Raw genomic sequence first — 25,573 nt, forward strand, 5'->3', positions numbered from 1 at the left:
CATCGTCATCAGCGTTCCTGCCACACCATCACCTGCACTGCCTTTGTAGACAACGACTCACCTTTGAAAAGGCTTCTTTTACTGGACTCGACAAGCACCGGATTGACAAGACACGTAAAATTCCCACTAGGCCCATGGCGTAGCCCGGAGCCGCATCACTAATATTGACATTCAACACATATTTAAAGGGAAATACATCACCTAGCGTACTGGGACCCCTTACAGGGGGGCAGGGGTCATTCCCCTGCCATGCCCTCTTCTGGGCCAAGGGGAGGGCAGTGCCCAGGGGCCCGACCCCCAGGGCTGGGCCTGAATACCCATATACAAACAATCCAATTTGTACACTTAATTAATAACCCGTAGTTATTAGCTCAAATTAGTTACCTCAAATAATTAGTATCAGTAGTTTTAAGTAGTTAAGTATTTAAAGTTTAAACCTGTACTTTTAATTCATTGTCATACAACGATTATATTACTACGGTGGAGGCATTTTCTCCCTTACCCATACTTACCTGTATCTTTTTCTTTGTGACCAGACTTGTCTGGCATTAGCCATTTATTGGCCTCCCTGCTTCCAGCACAGCCTGAAGAGAGGGCTATATCCTCCCAGGCTGTAGGTTGGGCCTTAGGAGTGACCCCAGCAGCCTCCAAGGTACCTTCCATTTTGGGCTGGCGTAGCGACCCAGCTCCAGGTTGTGAGCAAGGAGTAGCACCCTTGCCCCACCTTTAAGGAAGCCTATAGGGATTTGAAATACCTTTACCCTCTTTCCTTTTCCTAATAAATTGGGCCAGCGTAGCAACCCGGCCCCAGGTTGTGGACGAGGATTAGCACCCTCGCCCCACCTTTTCGAAAGCAAAACTATTATCTTCTCTTACTAACTTACTACTTTGCCTTCCGGTCAAATAAAGACATCAATACAGGACAGCTCCATGGATTTGTTAATATTTGTAAGTGTTTAGTCATAGTGGTTAACATGTCTAGATATAGTTGTGTATAGTTTGGGCTGTATTTTTATTGTTCCGATTGATGACCTTTAATAAATTGTTGATTTGCTTCACTTTAACTCGGTGCATTAGTCTCGCCCTTCCGTGCTGGCGTCTGCCTTCCAGGGGAATTGGGTGGAGCCCACATGCAAAGCCCGAACTTTCCCTCACCTTGGGGGACGGGGTGGGGCTTGCCAAAGTCTTGTTATAGGTTCTCTTGGACCTGATACGCAGGAGGACTTAACCTCCCCAGGTAGCTTTCCGGGCAAGTTGGCTGCCCAGGGCCAGCTGAGTCGTAAGGGGAAGCTCGACACATTGATTACAAATGAAAGTGTAATATATTCCATACATACTCTATCTCTTTTCCTTTATATAAATGAACTATGTGCAAGTCTTGGTGAAGGAAAGTAAATTAACTGTGTGTTTTAAAATAACATAACTCTGAAGACCTCAAAAGAAGGATGGGGAGAAGTTTGCAGAAATGTCCTGTTGTGATTTGGTTATTATTTCTAAGGATATATGTATGATGTATATATGATACAGCTAGTGTAATGATGGTGCAGTTCCAAAAATGTAGATAGAAGGTTTAAACAGAGCATTATGAGGTCCATGGGTAATAGAAGTAAGGTGGACTTAATTGAATATGGTGTGTATCTTTAAAATAGCATCTCTGACTCACATTAGGAAGCTAATATATCGAGAGACAGGAAGAGAGAGGGAGAGAGAGCACTATCCAGTCTATATAAAGACACTGGATAAAGTAACTTTGGCTTCTTGCCTCATATTAGAATTATAGATGGGAACAGTGCTGATTCTGGGTGGTCCCTGGAACATAATAGGTAAATGGGATTAGGAAGAGGCAATGTGTGATTAGCGTAGATAAGAGCAAGAGGTTGGAGCCTCTAGCCAATAATAGTTTACATGAATGGGATTTGTAAAATGGTCTGCGGTTGGCTATATTGGTTATATACAATATGCAGGGTGGTTTGAGATGTGACTTCTGAGCATTTGTAGGTTGTTTTCAGAATTATATGGTGTATACCAGGGTTTCTGCTGTAATGTCTGAGATTGAGCAAGGATATGGGGTCTGTTTTGGGGATATCTAATGTGAGTTTTATATGTGAACATTTAGTAGAGCACATAAACTCTAAGAATATTGAAATACTTATCTTCCTTCCCCTCAGTCCATGCTATTTTAAATGGCTAATTTTATAAACTGTAATATTTCTTGATATACATACATAACAGCCTACATGTTAAGCAGAAAGCTTGATATAAATAAGAAGCTAATAGAAGCTTTTTTGAGAGTAGGTGTTAAGGGACAATCTTTCAAAAGGGCCGAGCACCAAACTGCTTCTGCATAGGCACCTAAATGAAGTGGCTGGATTTTCAAAAGTGCTCAGCTCCCTGCATCTCCTGCTGTGAGCACTTTACTGTTTTTGGTTCTCTGTGCCTTAAATATTGAGTCTGTTCTGGTATGGCTATGGTCTGAAGAAGTGGGTCTGTCCCACGAAAGCTCACCTAATAAATTATTTTGCTAGTCTTTAAAGTGCTACTTGACTGCGTTTTGTTTTGATAGTATATAGACTAGCACGGCTCCTTCTGTGTTACTAGCCCCAGTAGTGAGAACTGAGCACTTCTGAAAATCTGGTCCTAAGAGCCTTGCCCAAGGTCACAAAAAAAAATGTTAATTAGAGCTCATAATTCCAAAATTCAAGTGTTCTCGAGTACATTTCCTTTTGTTATACCTAAGAATATATTTCTCACTACAGACGTCCATTTTAATTTCAAACATCTGAATAAACTCAGTTGCCATATGCATATATAAACTTCCATATTTGAAAAGCATTGTGAAGGTTTGACTACAACAGTGATTTCAAGCCATACACTTAAAATATTTTATTTTGAAAACAGAGGAGTAAGAATTGGATTCTGTTGTCAGACATGCGATTTTCATTGCTCCTCATATTAAAAGAAAATTCTCACATGTGCAAAATCAGATTATTTCTAAATCGACACTGTTGTGCATTCCAAATCTGAATTTTGAAACTGTTTCAACTGTCAATACAAAATGCCTGATAATGCTGTACCAGCTATCTTTGCCAAAGAGTTAATAAGCAGTAAGGGGGTGGACCCACAGTATAAATAATCTTCATTAACTGATGAATGAGAGTATGTCTGTTTTCTGTAGTTTAAAAGTATCTGTCACAATTTATATAGCTACATATATTTTGCAAATACTGGGAGAATGTTAGTTACTTGGTAGCTGGTTGCAGCAAACAAGAGAGAACAGTGGATTTCAGTTGTAGAATCACATCTTCACAAACTTCCCATGCAACCCACAAACAACAGCCTATCGTTCTTATTAGACTATATCTTCATCCATTCCACATAACAACAAATGCACCTAAGATGCTAAGTTGGGAGTATATGGGGAAAACAAATATTTAAGAGACTAGTCATTTATGTAAATACTTGTTCTGCAACATTAAACCTTACCTCGGGCCTTCTGCTTCATTAATTGAGTGCTCCCTGTGTTAGTGATACTTATGTGCTGGATGGTGTTCCAGAACTCATTGCTGTGGCGCATAATGGTGTGATATGAAGTGTTTCAGAAAACAGTCAAAGCTTTGTTACTAAGTCAGCTGCAAGAAGTGACGTGTATGAATGTATGCTATATGGTGTTTTGTGAAAGATACAGTGTCAGTCTTTCCCTCTCTTTTTCTCCCAAAGAACTGTAGTTGATGATACAAGGGGAATTCATTTCCCTTTGGCAGAACTCCACATCAGTCTGGATGCTGTAAACACTCTGATTCTACAGATTCTTAGCTCATACTGCTAAAAATAGTCAAAGACTGTAGAAAATATTTTCTTTTTTAAAATGTTTGGCAACAATTATTTAATGTTATTGTTTTCAGGCAAACCCTATTGTTCAGAAGCAGCTATTAATACTGATGAGAATTAATTAGAGAGAGAAAATCAAACATATACTTAAGGATTGCTTTCACACCCAATAATATTTTTAAACAGACCCATAAGCCACAAACATGAAGATTCTTAGCTTTTTTTTTTCAGTTCAAATGCAGTGTTCTAGTTTAAATGAAATTTTATTCAGCAATAAGAGCATCAGAATCCCAGTAGATGATGTAACTATGCTAGAATGAGTATTACTGAATAATTCACTTTTGTAATAAGCAAAAATTAGGTAATTTTTTCTTTTCTCTCTAATAACCATCAGTTTTAATATCTAACTAATGAAAACATAAACATTGTCATCTGTCAGGTTACTGACAGAGAATACCACTTATTGGAGCCTTGTTGTTTACTTTAGCAGGTAATTTGTGGACCGGAATCATTTAATTGTTCTGAGTACATAATTACATGCCAGCATTTTCCAATTTAATTAAAATGTACAAATCTGAAGATTAAGGGATTTTTTTTGAATTATTAATCATTTCTCCTCTAGGAAATCTTGTTGCTCTGCAGGAGATTTGTCCAGTGTACAACTATACGTATTTTTTTCCTTCTCTTTCACAGACAGACAATTTTCCCGCAGAGCCCAATTACATGGGCAGCAGGCAGCAGTTTGTTCAAAGGTAAGGCCTATTAAATAACTTTCTTGGCTTCCCCATTTGCATTCTTGTCAAAATTGCTTTGCCAGAGAGTACCATTCAAATTGGAACAAGTAAATACAGCACTGTCTCTCTCTTTTTAAATATGTATTTCAGTAGCTCCACGTTCAAGGACCCCGAAAGAGCCAGCTTGAGGGACAGCGGGCACGGGGACAGTGATCAGGCTGACAGTGACCAAGACACTAACAAAGGCTCCTGCTGTGACATGTCTGTTAGGGAGGCACTCAAGATGAAAACTACTTCAACTAAAAGCCAGCCACTTGAACAAGGTGAGTGAAGCTTCTAATGCCTACAAAGTTAAAATATAAGCAATCATTATAAACCTATTAATGCTACAGTTGGAGTTTATCGTGGGGGAATAGCCCATTAATAGCACTATCAGATGAAACAACAAATCTTGGCCCAGAGCAAAGAATATTCATGATCTTTAAGTACAAACCTGAAACTGCAATGGAATTCCTTGTTTTACTCCAAAGAAGATTTTAAAAAATCATTACAAATTATCAGCTTTCCAAGATTCTTAAAGTATACTTTGTTTTTATGGACATTTATATAAATGTATAGTGTACTCTATTTATGCCTAGGCATGCCTTGAAAATTGAAATTAAATATGATTACCACAACAAACAAAATAACATCCAGTTATTTCCATACATCATATAGTTTGGAGTGAATTTTAAGAAAAGAACTGGGATACAAGAAAAAATAAAACAGAATAATTTTTCAGTCCATGTCTATATTTTCCCATTTGTAATGTTGATTTCACTGTTCATAGGAATATCAGAAGTAAATTGTCAAATAATGGCATTATCTGATTTCAGTATAATCATTTCATTCAAATTTAAGAATGATGCAGATAAGTGTCTTTGAAGTGATTTATATGAGGACAGCAGCAATGCTCTGTGTGTATACATTCTGATAAATAATCACGTTTATTGCCTCAAAGTCTCTGTCCAATTCATTTTTTTCAAAGGCTTTTTCACTAATTATGATATCTTCTGTATCAAATGAGATGTGACATTTCCTAACAATGTCAGCCTAGCTAAGTGCTCCATCATCATTTGTGTTTGTCTGTTTTGCTTATAGGTTATGTCTAGATTACAGGGATTTGTCGAGAGAAGTTTTTTTCGGAGATATCTTCTGACAAAAATTCTTTTAACAGATCATGGCAAAACTGCCAAGTAGATCGCAAGAGCGATCTACTCTGTTGACAGAAAGTGGCCAGACTGCCCAGACACTCTTTTGGCAAAACAGCCAACTAGAAGCCCAGAAGATAGGGCTATCTGGTGTCCTATAACCCATATCTGTTGACAGAGGCCCTCACTGAAATGCCCAGATTGGGTTTTGGTTGACAGATCTCAATCAACAGAGGCATTATTGTAGGTGGGGAGGTGTTGACAATGTTGACTGAATGTTGACAGAAGACCTTGGGAATCTGGATGCCCCATGGGTTTTGTCCACAAAACAGCCATTTTGCCAACAAAATCCTCTTAGTGTAGACGTAGCCATAGTCTCAAAAGCAATGAGAAAACGAAGGAGTGAATTCTTTTGAATTTAATGTCACATATTTGTTAGTCATTTTAGTCTGTCATTTGGAAAGTGATTCACAATGTCAAGGATATTTAAAATTTGATTAATTAAGTCATTCTTAATGAGAAGTTATATGTATAATTAAGCAGAAATACATTATAAGCTTTTTATTAATTGGTGATTAATTGCAACTAGATTTTTGCTTCTAGCACAGTCTAAGCTGTAGCACATTCATCAGCAAATACATGCTGTACTTCATATTTCTGATCATGTTGAGATTGCCGTATAATTTCTGTTGTGTGCAGTAGTTACAGTGCTGCAGTATAACTTATTCTTTCTGTAGTGCAGCATTTGCCTCATACAAGGCCATGTTTTCCAAATAATAAATGCCGCAAAGATTATATTTTTCCTGACCTTTTACCACAGTGACTCTGCTTATAATTTTTGACATTGATCTGTGTAAAGATGCAGTACTGGACTTCGTTCTTTTTATGAAACTGTTGGAATATGGATGTAAGTTTCTCAGCTTTTGTATAGAAAACAGAGGACAGGGTCTCAGGCTTCAAAATAACAGGTAACCTGAAATTACAATGGAACTATGAAAGACTTTAAAAAATGTGGAATTAGTTATGTCCTAATAACCTAAGCAAACAGGAACATTTTAGAAAAAGTTTAAAAGACAGAGTTTATATTACCGAATTTTGCGCAGCAACATGTGAAACACTTTAAGCCAGATACAAGTCAGAATATATGAAGAGTAGCAAGCACATTTAGTTTACCATTTGTATTGTTTATTTCTACAATAATGCAAAAAAGCCATTCAGAAGTTTGTATTTGTCATCATATCTGGATGAGGGGTTCTATTAATCAAAAAACAAGTTGATCCTATTAATTCTTCAGTTTCTTTTTTATACAGAACTTGAACTGTGAATGTTAAGTGTGATCTGTTGCTGAATATGAGCAGGAGATATTAGGTAAATCTATTTTGGGGCTTTGCACAACACATTAAATATAAATATAGAGATAGCAAAGGGAGTTATTATTATTCACATGTAAATAAAATGGCTAACAATATTCATTTTTCCTGCAAAATCTTCAGTAACAAATGAGTAGCAGAATTATGTAGTCTGAGATTCCAAACCTTTAGTGAACTTCATATAGACACACAGGTTCATCCATACAGAGATCATTGAAGAAATAAAAACCAAGAGCCCAATTCTGTTCCTACTGAATCAATTATTGTTTCTCTCTTAATTTTAATGTGATACATAGTGGGCTCAATAGTTGTACAGGCACCAACGTATTCTTTCTCTTCAGTAAATGGGTTTTCTTTTTCAAATGAAGGGGCCAATTTGGGGAGGAGTTGTATGACAAGTAAGATAGTGAAGAAGAAAAGGGGGGTGCCTTGTCTTCTATAAAGAAAAAATTATCTTCCAGGATAAAGGAAATGGAAGTGTGGCCAAAAGCCAGCTGCTCCAAGTGGTGTCAGAAGTGCTGGCTCTATCATCATTCTAGATTGTATTCAGAGATGGAAAACCATTAATTTGTAACAAAAATTAAATCCAGGTTATGTTTGTTTAAATACGTTTTAAAAGGCTTTTGTTAATCTGAAGTCAGTTCAAGTTATTAGGTGTTCAGCACTTTTTTAATGTCAGATGGCGCTTAAATGATTCAGGAACCTAATTTTAGGTTTTTGAAACTCTCGGCATGTGTTTGTGTCTGCAATTTTGTGTACATAATTTCCAAGCATTTTGACCTGTAGTGTAATAAATGTCATTGGTTGAGCTACACTTGTGCTACCAACTGTATAGCTGCACAGTGGCAGCAAAATGGGAAATTTTATGAAAAAATGTCTAGAGGAGAAATAGCTTCTGTCTGGAGAGGGGGATCTTCTGCCACCCAGCTCGCTTTTTGACTTCCACCAAAGGAAAGAAACAGTGGAGATCAAAGCCAAAATAGATCTGCTGATGAAAAGGTTTGAATTTGAAGGGGAACTCTACAGGTAGCACTTTTCATTTTACCCTGACTTCAATACTATTATACATGAGAGATACTGCAAAAGAGGGACTTTTTTTTTTTTTTACCAAAACTGGATATTTGGTTTTGGGGATGGGAGGGATGAAAAAGAAAACCAAACACAGTCTTTTAAAAAGCTACTGTAGCAATAAGTCTTGTGTACTAAACAAGCATGTATCTTAAATTATTTCAGTCATGCCAGCCTGCTGTATACTTAAATCCTCTTTTTCTAGCAAAATGTCTAGCAGTCTTTTAAGCTTGTTTATGCTATCTGATTCACTATTTTTACTAAGCAACTTATTCTATATGCTGATGGTTTTGCCAGAAGTTTTGTTTATGGCTCATTTGTAGATTGTGTCCCTGTTATTTTAACCCTTTCATCAGTTAGAATAGTTTGAAATACTTCTCTTTGTTAAATATTTGTTAAATATTTTTAACAACTTTGAAGACTTCCTGTTAAGTTATCGTGAAACTTTTCTCTTTGCCAACTGAAATAGTTGATAGTATTTTTCATTCTGTTTTTAAATACTGAACTCATCCTTTTTGATGCCGATGGTTTAAATATAAGGGCAATATCTTTTCCTGGAAAAACTGACCATAACTGAAAATCATAATCTAAATTATATCCAGACAATGGCTAATACAAAAGAAAATAATTTATATTTCAGCCTTCTGTTAGTGCATCCTAGAAGTCTATTTTCCATTTCTTGCAATTATCTGCAGAGCTGGAATTATTATTATTATTTTTTCATAAGCCCTAAATCCTTTTCCTAGGTAGAATGTAGCAGTATTTCTATTTAATTCCCCTTTGGTTTGTGTCCTGTGTGTTTTCTGCTTTTTCCTATATAAATATTTGTTTTTGGGTAAAAATTACTTTTCAGATCAAGTCTCTCAACCTCATTGTCTGTTCAATATTTGCTGTAACACAAGGTGTGGTATTTTAATTTCAAGTATATGGTATCAAAGTTTACTTTTCATCCACACTCATATTCCATTGCAGGACAAATCTGCATAAATACCATTGCTTAGTTAACAAAAACTTTATTCTTACAAGAAAAAAATATAGTTCCATCAGCAACGAAGCGTCCTGTGGCACCTTATAGACTAACAGAAAAGTTTAGAGCATAGTTCCATCAGTGGCTATTAGACCGGATGAACCAGAATGGTGCCATTAGCTGCTTTTTGACAGACTTTGGAAATGAATGACAGGGAATGGATCACTTGATGATTACCTGTTTTGTTCATTCTTTCCGGGGTACCTGGCAATGGCCACTGTCAGAAGAGAGTATCTGGGCTTGATGGACCTTTGGTCTGATCCAGTATGGCCGTTCTTATGTTCCTATGATGGAGAAGCCTCAGGAGAGGAAGATTAAAAGGAAGTTCCCTTAAACCCTTTAATCTCCACACCAGGTTTCTCTGTAAGAGAATGCAGTTTTGCCCTAATATACACAACACAGCTAAACAGAATAATGGGGTAAAATGAACCCTGAGGAAAAATAAGAGGTACTTAAGAATGAACCCAAATCCATACTTTACCTTCTTACATACACAACCTCCTAACCTAATGAAAATTCTCACTAGTGGCCACAGGCCATACCACAGTAATACTAATCCTGGAATTTTTCCCTGTAACAAACCCTGTTGCCAACTTTTGTCCACGTATTTATTCTGGAGGTACCATCACTGGACATAACCACATTAATTGCAAGATCAGAGACTCATTCTCCTGTACCTCAATCCATGTTATATATGCCATCATATGCCAGAAATGCCCCTCTCCTATGTACATTGGACAAACTGAGCAAATACTTTTCCAAAGAACAAAAGGACACACAGCAGACATTAGGAATCTTAATATACTTAAACCTGTTTGTGAGCATTTCAATGGAGCAGACTATTCTGTTAGAGACCTGAGAATAAGTGTCCTACAACAAAGAGACTTTAACAGCAGCTTGCAAAGGGTAACTTGTGAACTGGAGTTCATGCTCAAATTCAGTACATTAGCATTTGGTCTCAATAGAGATAGCAATTATCTCATGCATTACAAGGACTGTTTCCCTTTCTTTGATATTCATAATGATCTCAGGCAAGACTATTTGTATCTGTCCCTTTACCCACTCTCCCTTCAATTCCATGTATCTGATTTGTCAGTTTTTCTTTTCTTCCTTTTTTTATATTTATATTTTTATTTTTTTACTTCTGTGCTATATATCTGTCAGTCTGTACTGGAAATGCTGTTGATCTGAAGAAGTGGGTCTATCCCACAAAAGTTCATCAGATATTATTTTGTTAGTCTCTCAAGTGCTACATGACTGCTAGTTTGTTTTGTCAGAACACAGGCGGACATGGCTACCTCTCTGTTACTATTCTTACAACAAAAATACATATGCATCTGAACTGAAGTAGCCCTATGTGCAACAATCTTGTGAAAAAAAGATTATCAGTTTTTTTAACATCTCAAAGAATATTCTGAACTCTTGAGTTTATCCACAGAACAAAGTTCCTTAAAGTCTGCTGTAGCTTGTTTATTGATTTTTTCTACTCTTTGAGCAAGAGTGATTATTTGTATTGATTACACCAATAGTAAGCACAAGATTGTCAGAATTTTTAACAAAGAATTATTCTGATCTCCCCACTGACAGCCTTATCATAATTCCTGAGGCCCCCAGGATAATTAAAAGTCATTTGGGAGCTATTCAGTTAACTAAAAATCAACCCTTCATTGATGGTCAGTGAGAAAAGATCAGGCACAGTTCTGTTCTGGTCTCTGACACCATCATCAGTGCTTTTCTTATACACGTACACTAATATGATGAGAGAGCCAAACAAGAAGATTGTGCAGAAATGCCTTCTCACAATTCCTCACAGTTTGATGACTGCCTCTGCTGAAAAACTGATTCAGGTTGGGAGTCTCCCCAAAACTGACACAACCTGTGAAATATTTTGTTCAACATTGCTTCCTCCCATAGGTTTTTCCCCCTGGACAGAACATCTATCACATTCTCTCTGTGCCCAGAATGTGAATAACTGTCAGACTGCACTACTTGTTCTGACGCCACCTAAGAATCTTTATGTACAAGAGTATCATCCACTACAACTTGGTTATCCCTAACATGGTCAGGTAAGAGACGACCTTGCTGTTGTATGTCAGGACTTGCACACAATGCCCATTCTTCACTTTCATCAGATTCAATGTTATCCAGACCCAGAACAATAACACATTGTTCATACATAGATCCTCTTACCTTTTGATGTACCTGGGACTTTTCTCATTCTGTTTTTGAAGTGTCAGTTTGTACAAGTGTAGAGTGTAGAAACTAGCAACTTTTGATAGGGCTCAAAAGAAATGAGGTTTTATCCCTATTAGATATGTTACTTACCTACATTCCCTGGTGTTTCGATTCTTTTTCTGACTTCTGTCTTTTAAGCAACCATGTCTGCAGTTTTATGTAAGCAGTTTCCATAGGAAATGATAGCAATAAAGCTGCTGTTTCGTGGAAAATGACCTACCTAGCCAGCTGTCTCTGACCAAATCAGTTTCTATCATCCCATGAGATATTTGGGTAATGCAGGTCCTTTTTAACAATGGAAATTTTAGTTTAAGAATAAGAACCAACTGTTGCGTTCCAGACTTTTATGAACCACAAAGACATATTTTTGTTATCTTTTCATTAACTCTAAGACTTTTAGAACATTTATTATGGCCTATGTGTTCAGCTCCAAAGGTTTCTTAATTTTGTGCTGTCAGTAGGCTCTGATGAGAAACAGTCATACCTTTTACCCCAAGCCGTCTCCTACACACTATCTTCTGTCCAGATCCCCACATCCTCACCCCAGTCTCCTACCCTGTGCTAGTTCTCACACACTAACTCCATCCCAGCTCCTTCACCCATACCTCTAGCCCTGAATCCACTCCCATACATCAAACCCTTTGCTCCCTGCCTAGAGCCCCCTCCTAAACCCAAATGCTTCATCCTCAGACCTGTCCCAGAGACTGTGCCCCTGACCCTTCCATATAGCCCAAACCCCTGCATCAACCCACATCCCCATCCACACTCTGAATCCCTCCTTTTGGCCCCACTCTGCAGCCCAGAGAACCCCATGAAATCTAATCTTCCTAGCTACCACAAGAGTTAATCTCTCCTTGTTATGTTAAAGAATGCATAGAGTCAAATAAAGTAAAAATCTTATATAAACTAAACTGCATCGCAGAATCTCTAGTAACACCATACTTGACTAGTAAGAATATTGGAATAGGGATATACTACTGACCACCTGACTGGGATGGTGATAGTGACTGTGAAGTGTTCAAGGAGATTAGAGAGAGTACAACTAGAAAACAAATCAGCAATGGGGTATGTGAGCGAGCTGCTGGAAGTCAGGGCAAGGTATATGTGCGGCGGGCAGGAATCAGGATAGGAGGCTGTAAGTAGGGAGGAGTCCTGGGGCTAGGTTCTGCAACAATGTAAGCCATTGGATATTTTTGCAGCAGTATAAAAAGAGAATGAAATCTACAGCCACTTTCCTCCCCCAACCCCCATTTAATTTCACTGGAGTAAATGGATTTACAACAGATACATCCTTAGCTTTCTAAGTAAAACAATATATTATTCTATACCTGACACCATTCAATACCTCAGTGTATTCAGTACAGCACAGCATACTTTCTAATAGCCGTACACATTATGCCAAGCCCATTGCCAAACCTTCCCACCTGCCACCAGCCTGTATACCACAGACCTACATTCTAATACCCTGCTCTATAAACAGGATTTTCAGAGCTTGTAACTTGAGTCCCCATGAGAGGTATACATCACTTAAAGCCTTGGAAATCCTCACCCATTGGCCTGAGGCTGCCTCCCGCAGTCTCCCCCTGAAATCACCCATCATGAGTTTCTCTTTTCCAAAAAGTGACTTGACCTGCCATTTAACCACTAGGGATAGCTACCCCACCCCACCCCAGAGATGCCCAGGCAACTTGGTGCCTGTTTGTTTCTTAGTTGCTGTTGTGGGTCACCTATTCCAAGAAGTCCCAAAAAAGCTCATAACCTAATAATAATGTTATTTGTCTTTAAGGTGCTACAGGACTCCTTTTTTTGTCTTGAGAAGATACAGACTAACATGTCTACCTCTCTGAGACTCTCCGCCAATCTGCAATCCTGGCCTAGCTAACTCCCGCATTCCCCAAAGAGAGGATCGATTAAGATAAAGGCTACAGCTTAGTGATACAAATACCTCTTCCCAAACAAATGCTAAAACTTGATGGAAATCACTTATTTGTAAATCAAAAACTAATTGAAAAGTCAAATAAACAGAATCTAGAGTAAAGTTCTTCCAGTTTTTAATTTACCATGACTAAATAGCAAAGTAACACCAGATATTTAAATAGATAGACAGATAGATAGATAGATCAGTTTCATATATCTACAAAATTATTCGAAAATTATGTTGTAAAAAGCATTCCTTCTCTTCTAAGCCAGTAACACCTATGCAAAGTGTGGTGGCCAAATTCCCTACCCCCACCCGGTTTCTCCCCTCAGCTCACGTTTTTCCACCTCCTCTCAGAAGGTAGAGAGGTTGTGGCTCTGGTTTTTGAGAGAAGGCACAGGCAGAAAGAATGGAGCGTGGTGGTGGTGGTGAGGTTAAGTGTCCCCAAAGTGGGGGTTCTACTTGCCACAGCTGTCTGAGTAATTTAAAAGGGTCTGAGGCTTCCAGGCCATTTTACATTGCCTTGGGTCCTGAGCACTTAACTTCTTTGCCCCCATCCATCAATGGGCCAGGCTGAGCCCCCTCAACACTCCCCTGATCCCCAACCTGGAGATCTCTCCTGCAACACCCCAAATCCTTCATCCCAGGCTCCAACTCAGAGCATGCACTCCTAGCTGGAGCACCCTCACCCCATCTCAAACACCAGCCTTCTCGCCCCGCCTTGAGCAAACTCTCCCATATTTTGAACCTATGCTTTTTGTGCTCACCCCATAGCCTAGAGGCACCACAAAATCTAATAGCCCTGGTCTCCAAAAGAGTTAATCCAGTCCTACCAGCCCTCCTCCATGATTCACCTTCCTTGTTCCCTTCTTCCTGTCTCTGCTGCCTGCTGAGCCCTGTCTCACATCTTTCATAGGACTCTTCCAAACCCATAATCCCCCATCTAACCCCTGGCCTGGGCCCAGCTGCCCTTTACTCCAGAGACTTGCCTGTTTGTGCTGCCTGTGGACTACCAAGCTAAGTGCAATCCCCTAGCATCTGTCCCCACTTTCCCCCAAGTAGATGTCCCTGTTCCCCGCCATAGGACAGTGCGCACACAATGATTTGTAGTGTGACACATGTTTACTGCAGGATGTTCACAAACTTTTTACATATTCTATTTCCTCATGCTTTACGTATGTGTTTGTGCCAATGTCTTCCTGAACCTTTCCTTTATCTCTGGAGGAAGCTAGGGAGAGGTATCCAATGCTTTGAGATCACAGTTCATTTGGTATTTAGATTGAGTTGTTCATTTTGGGGCTTTTAGATGTTCACCATTTATCAAAAACAACCAGTAGGTTTTAATTTTGAAACTATAGCATCAAGATCCACAAAGAAGTCCTTAAATTGCCACATGCTGTGCTGGAGCCGCAGATTTCAGACTCCTGCCATAACTATTTAGGAACTGGCCTTGTGTTTGAACTCTGGGAGTAAAGGGTGAAGTTCGGGAGCTCTGCTCTGGATGCTCATTTCTACAGGTGTTTCTGAAAGCTAGAAATGTAGAAGTCACTTACCTTTGCTCCTTAATATCCTTACATCCTACCCCTATTTCAGCCCCTGTACCTATTTCTGTAATCCCTATGTTGAAACCACCTTAACTATAGTCAAAAATAAAGTCATTGCACTGTGATTGGTTCTTATAAGTCTTAGAGTTCATAAGTATTTCTCATAGTAGAGATTTTTTTTTTACTAGAGGAAAAGCAGAAAAAGGGCTCACAGTATTCAGTAATATGAAGTATGTCTGTGTCAAAATTATTATCTTGAGCTAACAGTGTTCTTTCAGATTCTTTTTGTAAATGAAATAAAAGTGTAGGTATGGAGAGATCAGCAACTTTGGAGCAAGACAACAAAAAAGAGACAGTTCTTATTGTTTTAGGTTTTATACATTTTGGTATGGTAAGTAGCTATTCTGTTGTGGTTACTTTTTAGTACGAGTTTTAGGCATACACATATGAATGCATGGTGACCTCATAAAACCCATGTAGGATTGTACGCCTTACTCTCTTTCTGAGAAAGTCTTTGCTTTGGTGCACTTATAGAATTTGCTTCCTTCATTATAGTTTCTTCTGTGGAATTCATTTTAGCTAAAAATACATGTATTATATAATTATAGTATATACATAATTAAATGTGATGATGGGCCATATCCTTCATTCCTACATTAAACATGTACAGAAAGAGGAATTTTCCATTGACTAATCCCCAGGCTTTTTTGTCTATGAACAGCTTTTCCTCTCTGAGGCATGGCTGGCTGTGGTGCAGTGCTGACAGGAGGTATGGACTGCTGACTGCTCCAAGGCAAAAATCCATGGAATCCAATAATGCTACTTAGTATTTATAGAGGGGTTTGCTTAGACACAGTACTGTAACAACATTAACTGATTAATACTAATTACATGTTACATGTTACAATTACATGTTGGGTCTAAGCCCATGGAGGCTGATGTATTCACTTTGTCTGCCACCACACACTTATCAGCTACCCCTAAATCCAAAATGGCAGTTGAGCTGGCTTCCATTTCCTACTACTACTTCCCTTTCATCCCAGCTGCTGTACTCATATAATCACCCTGCCCCATGTGGGCTTCACATGATGTGAAAGAGACTTCCTGTTTCTGAGAGGAGCAGGAATTTCTGGTGCATATTTCATCATGTTACAGGTTTTTTTTACGGAGAACATTCTATGTACAACTGATGTTCTCTGACTGTTACCCTTTTCTGAAGGTGACAGGCACTTTTTTATGTTGCAGCTCTGCTGTATGTGTGTTCCAGAGGAGCTGACACTGGCTAAGGGTTGCTAGGGGATGATAATACATAGTAGCCCCCAAGCACCATGCCAAGCTACACTGAATTCCATGAGTTCCCCTCTGCAACGTGGAATGGAAAGGAACATATTCTCAGTATAACAAAGTTATATCATGGCATTAGAAAATATTTATTAAGCTAGAAATGTATTGTAGAAAATTAGGACAACTACCCTTACTCACATGAATAGTCCCAAGGCAACCAGGCAGCATATAACCTATGACTCCTAATATTTCATATGTTAACTTTTTTTAAGAGTATCTTATTAACTAACAGTTTCTGGAAGTTTATTACTTAAAGAAATCCCAGAAAAAAATTGAATTATAGGAGCAGTGTGAAAAATTCAATCTTGTTTATTTCTTATGCCTGTTCCGAGACTGTAAAAGCGACTGCAGTTTGCAAGTGTGCTCTCATGCCAGGGCAGGCACTTATCTCTATTTTAGTAGAGTTTAATAATTGTAGAGTAAAAACTGCTGCTGGCTAAAATGTATTATATAATAACCATACTCTACCAAAGAGTGTTTTGTAAGAAAAAAGATTTTAAATTTTACTGGTTTATAAATAGCATATTAGTGGGCACACAAGAAAAAGATAACAAAGATAGAGTTGGCTTTTTTAACTGATTATTTAAATTCAACCCTCCTCCTTTTGCATAACTCAAACCAGTTTTTATGTAAACATTAAGTTTGGCAGTTTCATTGGATGAAATATTTGTGTGCCTCACCTGCCGAAGTAAAGTTCAAACAAATCTTATAAACTATGAAGGCCAGGTATAGCAGAAATCCCTTCAGGACTGCACCATCCTTCATGCTGTGCTAGTCTTGGCGAGTTTTTTCATGTAGTGTTACTATTCAACATGCAAGGCACTACATTTAGTCGTTTGGAATGGAGATCCATCAACTACATGAAAAAACTCGCCACGGCTTACTCTCTGTTACTATTCTTCATGCTGTGATAATCTATGCAGTGTGAGTGCCTGTAAAAAGTGTATCACTGTATGTATCCATTGTTCCTAAATCTCACATATAGGCCACATCTACACAAGAAGTCCCTGTCAACAGAAGTGACCGTCATAAGAGATTTCATGGCAAAACTTCTGTTGACAGATTGCACCTACACATAAAAGTAGATTGAAAGAGCAATCTGCTCTGTTGACAGAGAGCAGCCAGACTGCCAGGCCCTCTCTCAACAGAATGGCTGACTGGCAGCTCTGCAAAAACAGCTTCCTGGTGAACCGGAAGCCCTGTCTGTTGACAAAAGGGCCCTGAATCATCTATATGGCTGTTTTGTCAGTAGCACACTGTCAAGAAAGGCATTATACCTGAATAGGGAAGGGTATAACACTGTCAGCGGATGTGCTGGGTTTTGTCAACACATTGTCAACAAGGTGCTTTTGCTGTGTAGACGCTCTATGGGTTTTTCTGACAAAAGCCCAGTTTTGCCAGGAAAAGCCGCTCGTGTAGATGTGGCCAGTAAGACCATGCATTATTTCTGTTGCTCATAGGGTCTGTGACCTGTTAATGTTGAGGGTTCTGACCTTTATCCTTTTTGACATTTTTGTTGATTTGTTCAAAGACCACACTAAAAGGCTTTGTTCTGTTTCTAAGGTTGACCTGCAATCTGTACATTTTTAATATTATTGAAATTATTTTTTCTAATCTGAAAAAGGAATTTTTTTCTGAGAAACTTTGAAAATTGTCTGCTGTATCTTTGCAATAATTATTTCATAAATTACCAGCAATATTCCATCATTAGTGTAAATTCTGTATGTATGGTTAAGAGCATATACTTAGGATGTAGTCCTAACAGTTTTAGGGAGTGTTAGCCATGAGAATAATTGCAGTACAATTTCAAGTGAATTCCTATGCTTTTGGACTGATTTTTTAAATACTTGCTCTTTGTCCAATGACAAATTTGTTCAGAAAGTTTTAACGAATTCCCTTCAGCTCTTTTAATTTTGAAAAGGGTGAAAAAACACCTTTTCCATTTAAAAATTTCTGGCTAAACTTCTTTAGGCAAGGCTTTAAAATTGTGACCTCTAGCAAAGAAAAGTTAAAATTGCCTTGGGCACTATCAGCTTGCCTCTACTGCACATACATAATTTTCTTCTGCTCTCTCACTTATTCAGTTCAAACTATACTACAGAAGTACCCCAGAGGTCCAAACATCTCAGCTATAGAAGTTGTTCATAACTAAGAACAAAATATTATGATTATTCTTTCAAAAATTTATAATGGAACTTTTATTTAATACAGCTTTGAACTTTTGCAGACCAAAAAATGATGATTTCAACCATCTTAATTTGAATTAAATAAGAACAGAAGTAGTTTTCTTGCAAGTTTCAGAAGATCATCTATTGAGAGATCACTGTAGTGTGGATGCTGTCTGACTGGTTAAAACCATTTTATATGTATATGCTCAGAACTAATATTTATATTCAAATTTGACACATTAACACATGGTTTGAACAGAGACAGCAATTACCTGACCCATTATAAGGGCTTTTTACTTACTTTGATGTTTTATTTAAACCTTAACTCTCACCCCCGCCCACAATCCCTCTGCTCTTCTGATTTGCCAACCTTGGTAACAATTTTTCTGATTTGTCAACCTTGATAACAATTTTTGAGTCTGTTCTGGTAAGGCTATGATCTGAAGAAGTGGGTCCATCCCACAAAAGCTCACCACTTAATAAATTATGTTGTTAGTCTTTAAAGTGCTACATGACTGCTTTTTAGTTTTGCTAGTTTCAGAATGGTAGCCATGTTGGTCTGTAGCTTCACGAATAGCAATCAGTCCTGTAGCACCTTAAGGACTAACAAATGATTTTGTGGGTAAGCTCCACCTCCTCAAATTATTGGAGGAGACAATTGGAAAAAAAAGGGGTTACCTGTCACTAATAGGAGCAGTAGGTGAAGGAAATTAAGTTAAGAGGAGTGTATGCCATTTCTCTGAATATCAAAGATGGGGAATTTGCCCTTGGAACACATAAAATAATTGATCTCTGTCTTAAGGCCTAATTTAAATGTGTTGAATTTGCAAATGGGTTCCAATTCAGATTACCTCTGCAATATTGTGGTAAAATCTTTTTGTAGAAGAATGGCTACTTTTAAATCCATTATTGAATGTTCAGGGAGGTTAAAGTGTTCCCCTATAGGTTTATGTGTATTCCAATTCCTGGTGTCAGATTTATCTAGTTATTGTCTGAGAAAGTGCCTTCTAGCTATACAGAACTGCTGATGATTACTAAATGTTGGTTTATTCATTCTTTCTGCATCCTTATGTATACAAGAGGAAAGAGTTGCAAAGACAAATTTGGTTGTCAGTGGCATTTAGGCACCTAGCTGCCCTTTGTGCCTTTGAAAATCTTCTCCAAGATTCTTCACTAAATCTCTTGTGTTTTAAATTGTCTCAAGCAGACATTTAACTTGTTTGTAGTAAGACAATGTACATCCCAATGCAACCCCAGAACATGCTTTAAAATCAATAGGAAGGATATAGAGCCAAATTCTGCTTTCAGGCCATTGAAAAGTCATTGGAATGATTCCAGATTTCCATCAGTGTACATAAACACAGAATTTCCAGATCTGAAGAAGTGGGTCTGTTCCATGAAAGCTCATCACCTAATAAATTATTCTGTTAGTCTTTAAAGTGCAACAGGCCTTTTTTGTTTTGTGAAGATACAGACTAACACAGCCACCTCTCTGTAACAGAATTTGGCCTGTGGCTTTTAGTAATAGATTTTTACTTTTAATCTTTCTGCTAGCAAAATAAAGATATTGAGATATTTTCACAGAGGGATTTAGGCACCTACCACTTTAGTCACCTAAGTCTAACATTCAGTTACCACTAGCATTCACAGACCTTGCTAGCTGCTGCCTAACCTAAAATCCTTAAGTGCCTACATTACTTCCATTAAAGTCCCAAGATCCCTACAGTTTTGGCAACTGGAATGTATACAGCTGGAATAGACACTATCCATCAGCTTATTCCAAGTGGAATTTCCAAATTAGGTATTTCCCTGCTGATCTGTCTTTGAGGCCTGCTCTCGTAGACATTTTAAAAGCTATCCAAAACCATGTTCTGGATATCTAACTTAGGGTTGTGAATTCCACTAGACATCAGGGGGCCTGGGAGTTACGTGTTTCAGTACTCAGCATTGCACTGCCTAAATCCCATTTGTGAATCTAACCAGTACTTACTCTACAGCTGCATCTCTTAGAATGCAAATACAGATTTTTTCTTAACTTTCCAGATGTGTGTAAGGACAGAGAAGAGAGAAAGAGAGGAAACAAAAAAGAAAATTACTTTTGAAGCATGTAAAACTAAAGAGAAAAAGGGAAACAACCATGATACATCTAATATCCTGAAGAATAACCAGAAGACACCTTATCCACAAAGTCATATAGTGTACCTTCTGGTGAATGGCGTTTTTAAGCATTAAAAAACAAAACAAAAAAAAACCCCACAGAAATGTATTTTGTCATCCTGAAGATTGTAGTACGTGATAGTGCACTTTGTTGTGTGCTGTAGAGACTAGCCAAAGTAGCAGACAAGACCCTCCCTCTCCTGTTTTGAATCAATATAATAGAATTATTATAATAGAATTAGGGCTCTATCAAATACACAGTCAATTTGGGATAATTTCAAAGTAATGGGATTTAAAAAATCATAATTTAACAATTTTAACAATTTTCCTATATAAACGTGAAATTTCATGCTATTATAATTGTGGGGGTCCTGATCAAAAAAGGAGTTATGGGAAATAGTCATAATGTTTTTATGGGAAGGTTGCAATATTATGCTGCTGCTGTTGGTGATGGTAGCACTGCCTTCAGCATGGGGCAGCTGGAGATAGGCAGCAGCTCCCTGGGAGCCCAGATCTGAAGGCAGATCCACAGTCACAACAGCACATAGAGATGGTATTGCCATCCTTATTTTTACACTGCTGCAGTTGAGATGCTGCCTTCAGAACAGGGTGCCTGGCCAATAGCTGCCACTCTCTAGCTGCCCAGCTCTGTAGTCAGCAGAGAAGTACAAGTGACAATACCATGACCCCCTAAAAGCACCTGGTGACTCTCCTGTGGCTCTCTTTTGGATCAGGACCCCCAGTCTGAGAAACTTTGATCTCCCCCATGTAATCTGTGTAGTAAGGGGTAAAAGCACAGAAAAGACCAAATTTCACAGTCTCTTATGTGTTTTTCCTGGCCGTAGCTTTGGTAGGACCCTGAATATAATCTTTACTTACAGATGTAAATTGACTTAGCATAATTTTACTATAAGTTTTCTCTATTCACTGCCAGATGTCACCATTCTCCTCTGTTTTTGTGAAACTTTGGCTACGTCTACACTAGCTGGCTACTTCAAAGTAGACGGCACAATGTCAAAATAGCACCCGTCGTGTCTACATGTGCCGGGTGCTATTTCGACGATGAGATCAATGTTAAGCGGTGAGACGTCGAAATCGCTATTCCCATCAGAAGGTGGGAATAGCGCCCTACTTCGACGTTGAACGTCAAAGTAGGGCGTGTGTAGATGATCTGCGTCCCGCTACTTCAAAATAGCAGGGTCCTCCATGGCGGCCATCAGCTGAGGGTTTGAGAGACGCTCTGTCTAGCCCCTGCGGGGCTCTGTGGTCACCGCATGCAGCAGCCCTTAGCCCAGGGCTTCTGGCTGCTGCTGCTGCAGCTGGGGGTCCATGCTGCATGCACAGAGTCTGCAGCTAGTTGTCGGCTCTGTGGATCTTGTGCTGTGCAGGGCAAGTGTGTCTGAGAGGGGCCCTTTAAGGGAGCAGCTTGGGGCTTTGCCGGCCCCTTATTTCTACAGGGAGCGCTTGTGTGTGTGGACACTCTGCATTTCCTTACGGGGCGGCTCCTTTCGATGTTCCCTGTTGCTACGTCGACATAGAACGTCGACAGCACCAGCCCTGGAAGATGTGTAGATGATACACGTTGAAGTAGCCTATTTCGATGTCCTTACTTCGAAATTGGTTACTTTGACGTAGCCTTTGTGTATTAAAAAGAAAATAGATTAGAAAAAGAAGAATAGCAGCAAATTTTGTGTGTGGGTTATGCAACTATTTAGTATTTACTTGAAGTAGAAATTATTGGAAACAGTTGAGAAGTAGACATGCTGGAAAATCATACAGGAAAGTAAAATAAACTATTTGTCAGTATGTCCAGGTCTTCGTCAAAATGCATTATTTATTTTAGGAGGGAGAGAAAAATACCTATCACACTGTTAATGAAAGCCAGGATGTTTAAGTCAGCTAAGAAAGAAAACAACGTAAAAAGAATGTTTAGTTATACAGTGAACTCTTCCATATCCAGCAGACCTGGTGCCAGGAGCTGTCTGGATGATAAAATATTACAAATAATAGAGAGGAACCCTTCGCTGCCCATTCTCCAACACTGGGGGGCCTCACTACAGCAGCTTTCCCCTCCCCGGAGCCCTCGCCAGCCTGGCTTCTGGAGCACCACTTCTGCCTGAGAGCCTACTCCTCACTCCTTGCTCAGGGTCAGCAACTCCCAGCAGCTGAGATTTGGCCCATACTGACTCCCTGTGCTCCAGCCACCCACTGTGCCACACTCTTCTCTGGGGTTAAGCAGCTCTCAATGGCTCAGGCCCTGGCCCCTGCTGCTGCGCAAGCGGGCTGGCTCGTGGCGGAGGGGCACTCTCCCCTTCTCCTGCACCCCACAGGTGGCAGTTGCTGAGCTGTCCTGGAGCCTCTGCAGCCCAGGTCCAAGGAGGGATGCGGAGCTGCGGATCCAGCAGCATCGTCTCGGCTCCCCACCCACATCCCAGCACCAGTCCCTTCTTAAGAAGGGGAGGTAACATTGATGGCTTGGGTGGGATAGGTCCCTTCATCACCTGTGAGCAGCACAGCCCCCCCACCCCCCAAAAGAAGAAGAAACTTAGGTTCTGGATAGCACTTGGTGGTAGTTATTGTTAATTCCCATTATTTGAGAGTACCAGTTGCTTCAATATCAGTTAAAACAGAGTTTAGTGTATAAAGTTAAACTTTACCACTGATGAAGCTATTGAAAACATAGGCCCAGATTCTCCCCTAAATGGGTTATTCCTCTGTAAAGATGTGGAAATTAAGAGATAAGACACAGAGGCCATGTCTACACTAGCCAAAAACTTAGAAATGGCCATGCACAGGGTCCTTAATTTGTCAAACTTTAGTTAAATATTCACCTGTTTACCTTTGCTCTGGAATCCTTCTCAGCCTGTATCTCTGGTGCTAAAAGCTATAAAAATAGTGCACTTAGTATTTAAAATTAGAATCTGAAGTCAACATGTAGCTTTGGTCTAAAAAGCCAGATTGTACAGAATTACTGTACTCAGATGATTGACAGAAAATGTTCACTATTAGCCAAAGAGTATATGGGAATCAAACTAAAAGTCAAAATAATTAGCACGTTTAGCTGGAAACTTAAGCGGTTAAAAGTTCCATGAATTACATACCAATGAATGATTGCAAACATTACTTTAGGGATTAATTTCAATATGTGGTGTCTATATTTTTCATAGTGCTAACCTTCAGAGATTACTATATTATTTGGTAGCTTGAAATAATTCATGATAATATTAAATCTAACTTATTAAATCTAAGACTGTTCTTCTATGTTGATTAAATACCAATGGATTCTTAAGCAACTGTTAGTCCTTGTGTTTTTGAATCAGTCAGCATCAAATAAACATAGATGCTACACTAGAAACATCTATCTACAGATGTTACTGTAGGAAGAGATGTTCCGACAAAACTTCTGTTGACATACCACAAACATTTGATCTGCTCTGTCGACAAAAGGGCCCTACAGAATGTCTACACGGATTTTTTGTCAGTTTCTGTTGACAAAATGCATTTTGTGTGCAGATGCTCTACGAGCTTAGTCAACAAAACCACAGTTTTGTCCATAAAACTCTCAGTGTACATGTAGCCAGAGAGTCTTATTAAATAAATATGTATTTAGGAAACTTGGGGCCCTATCCTGCCCTATTACATTCATTATAGCTCAGCATGTGCCATTATTTGCACTATATTCACAAAATATTTCACAGCATCAGTATTATTAACCATGAATATTCTGCCTTTTAAAAAGGCCCACATATGTAAGAATGAAGTAGGAGGCTGCACATTTGGCAAATGGAGCAGGACTCCAAGAAAAGAATATGTTGCATAAATTCCCATCTTCAAAGTTACCTTATTATAAGTGTTTAGCCTTCTGGGTGCATATTAAAACACTCCCTACAAAATAAATCTGGCTATGTGGTACACCAGTCAAAACCTTGTGACTTGGAGATATTAATAGTAGCTTTTATTTTATTTTAAGTTTTGTCAAGTTGTGACCAACTTGCACTGGTCATCTTTTTTTTATTTTTAATCTTGATATCCACAGTGCAGACTTCTTTTTTGCTTCATGTGTTTTTAAAGAGACTACTTCTTGAGGGGACCATATGGGTTGACACATCAGGAAAACAGGGTATGCAAAACATGAACGTCTACAGGATTTTCATAGGCCTAAAATAAACATATTTATCTGAGAAAGAAAAGGAACAAAAAGGTCATATTCAGAAGTAACATATAAATTATATCCCATAATAGTCCCTGCTGAACTTCTCCCCTTTGTTTTTATAGCATATACATTGTAAAATTATATTTTAATAAACATAAACACTAAGTATTGTCATTATCAGGAAAGGTAGGAAGCAGTACTGTCAACCAAATTAATAAAAAAGTAAACGAGTTTCAAGTTAAAAATTATATTACATGGCATATAATCATTGTCATGTGAACCTATTTAAAGAAGGATATCTAGAAACTTATTTTCTCTGAACCTAAGGTATTTTTAATTGTTTTTGACATGATTCATCATCTTCAGGACCTGTCCCTCACTTTTTTGGGGGTGCACTTTACCATGTATTTCTTGAAGCGATATTGTAGTACTATCTTTCAGACATTTTTTGGTGTATGTTCATAAGCAGTGAGGTGGGCAAGCACCTAATTTTACCAAAACAAACTGATACTTAAACTAAACTGCTTTATTTTTTTCCTAATGTATATATTTTAATATCTGTTCTAAGCAGGACTAAGCTGGTACTTAAAAGAGCTCACTGACATTCAGAATAATGGGATAGAAGCATGTATAAATATGAATTGTCATTGGAGTGCAGTGTAAGCACTGATTCAGCTATTACAACACTAATTAAAAATTAACATGTAAAATCTACATCTGTGTGAATTAAAAAGTGTATGTACACACAGGTTGTGTCATTTCTCAAGATTTTAGCCTTCCTTGTGACTCAGTTGACTTTTTCAGCGCCTGTTTATGAAAATAATCCCCCCTTGGTTA

General features: G+C 38.5%; 1 protein-coding gene across 4 annotated transcripts in view; it reads left to right on the forward strand.

Moving 5' to 3' along the window:
- The window catches only part of PCDH17 (protocadherin 17), a 129,035-nt gene that overhangs the window by 37,464 nt on the left and 65,998 nt on the right, over nucleotides 1-25,573 (forward strand). For 3 of the 4 annotated variants that reach the window (XM_074988674.1, XM_074988688.1, XM_074988695.1), the window contains exons 2-3: nucleotides 4,522-4,580; nucleotides 4,713-4,885. In XM_074988674.1, the coding sequence (XP_074844775.1) occupies nucleotides 4,522-4,580; nucleotides 4,713-4,885 (232 nt within the window). The remainder of the gene's footprint in view (nucleotides 1-4,521; nucleotides 4,581-4,712; nucleotides 4,886-25,573) is intronic. The other variant, XM_074988680.1, reaches the window with a different exon arrangement.

Source organism: Carettochelys insculpta, chromosome 1 (assembly GCF_033958435.1).
Source record: "Carettochelys insculpta isolate YL-2023 chromosome 1, ASM3395843v1, whole genome shotgun sequence".
Taxonomy (NCBI): Eukaryota; Metazoa; Chordata; order Testudines; family Carettochelyidae; genus Carettochelys; species Carettochelys insculpta.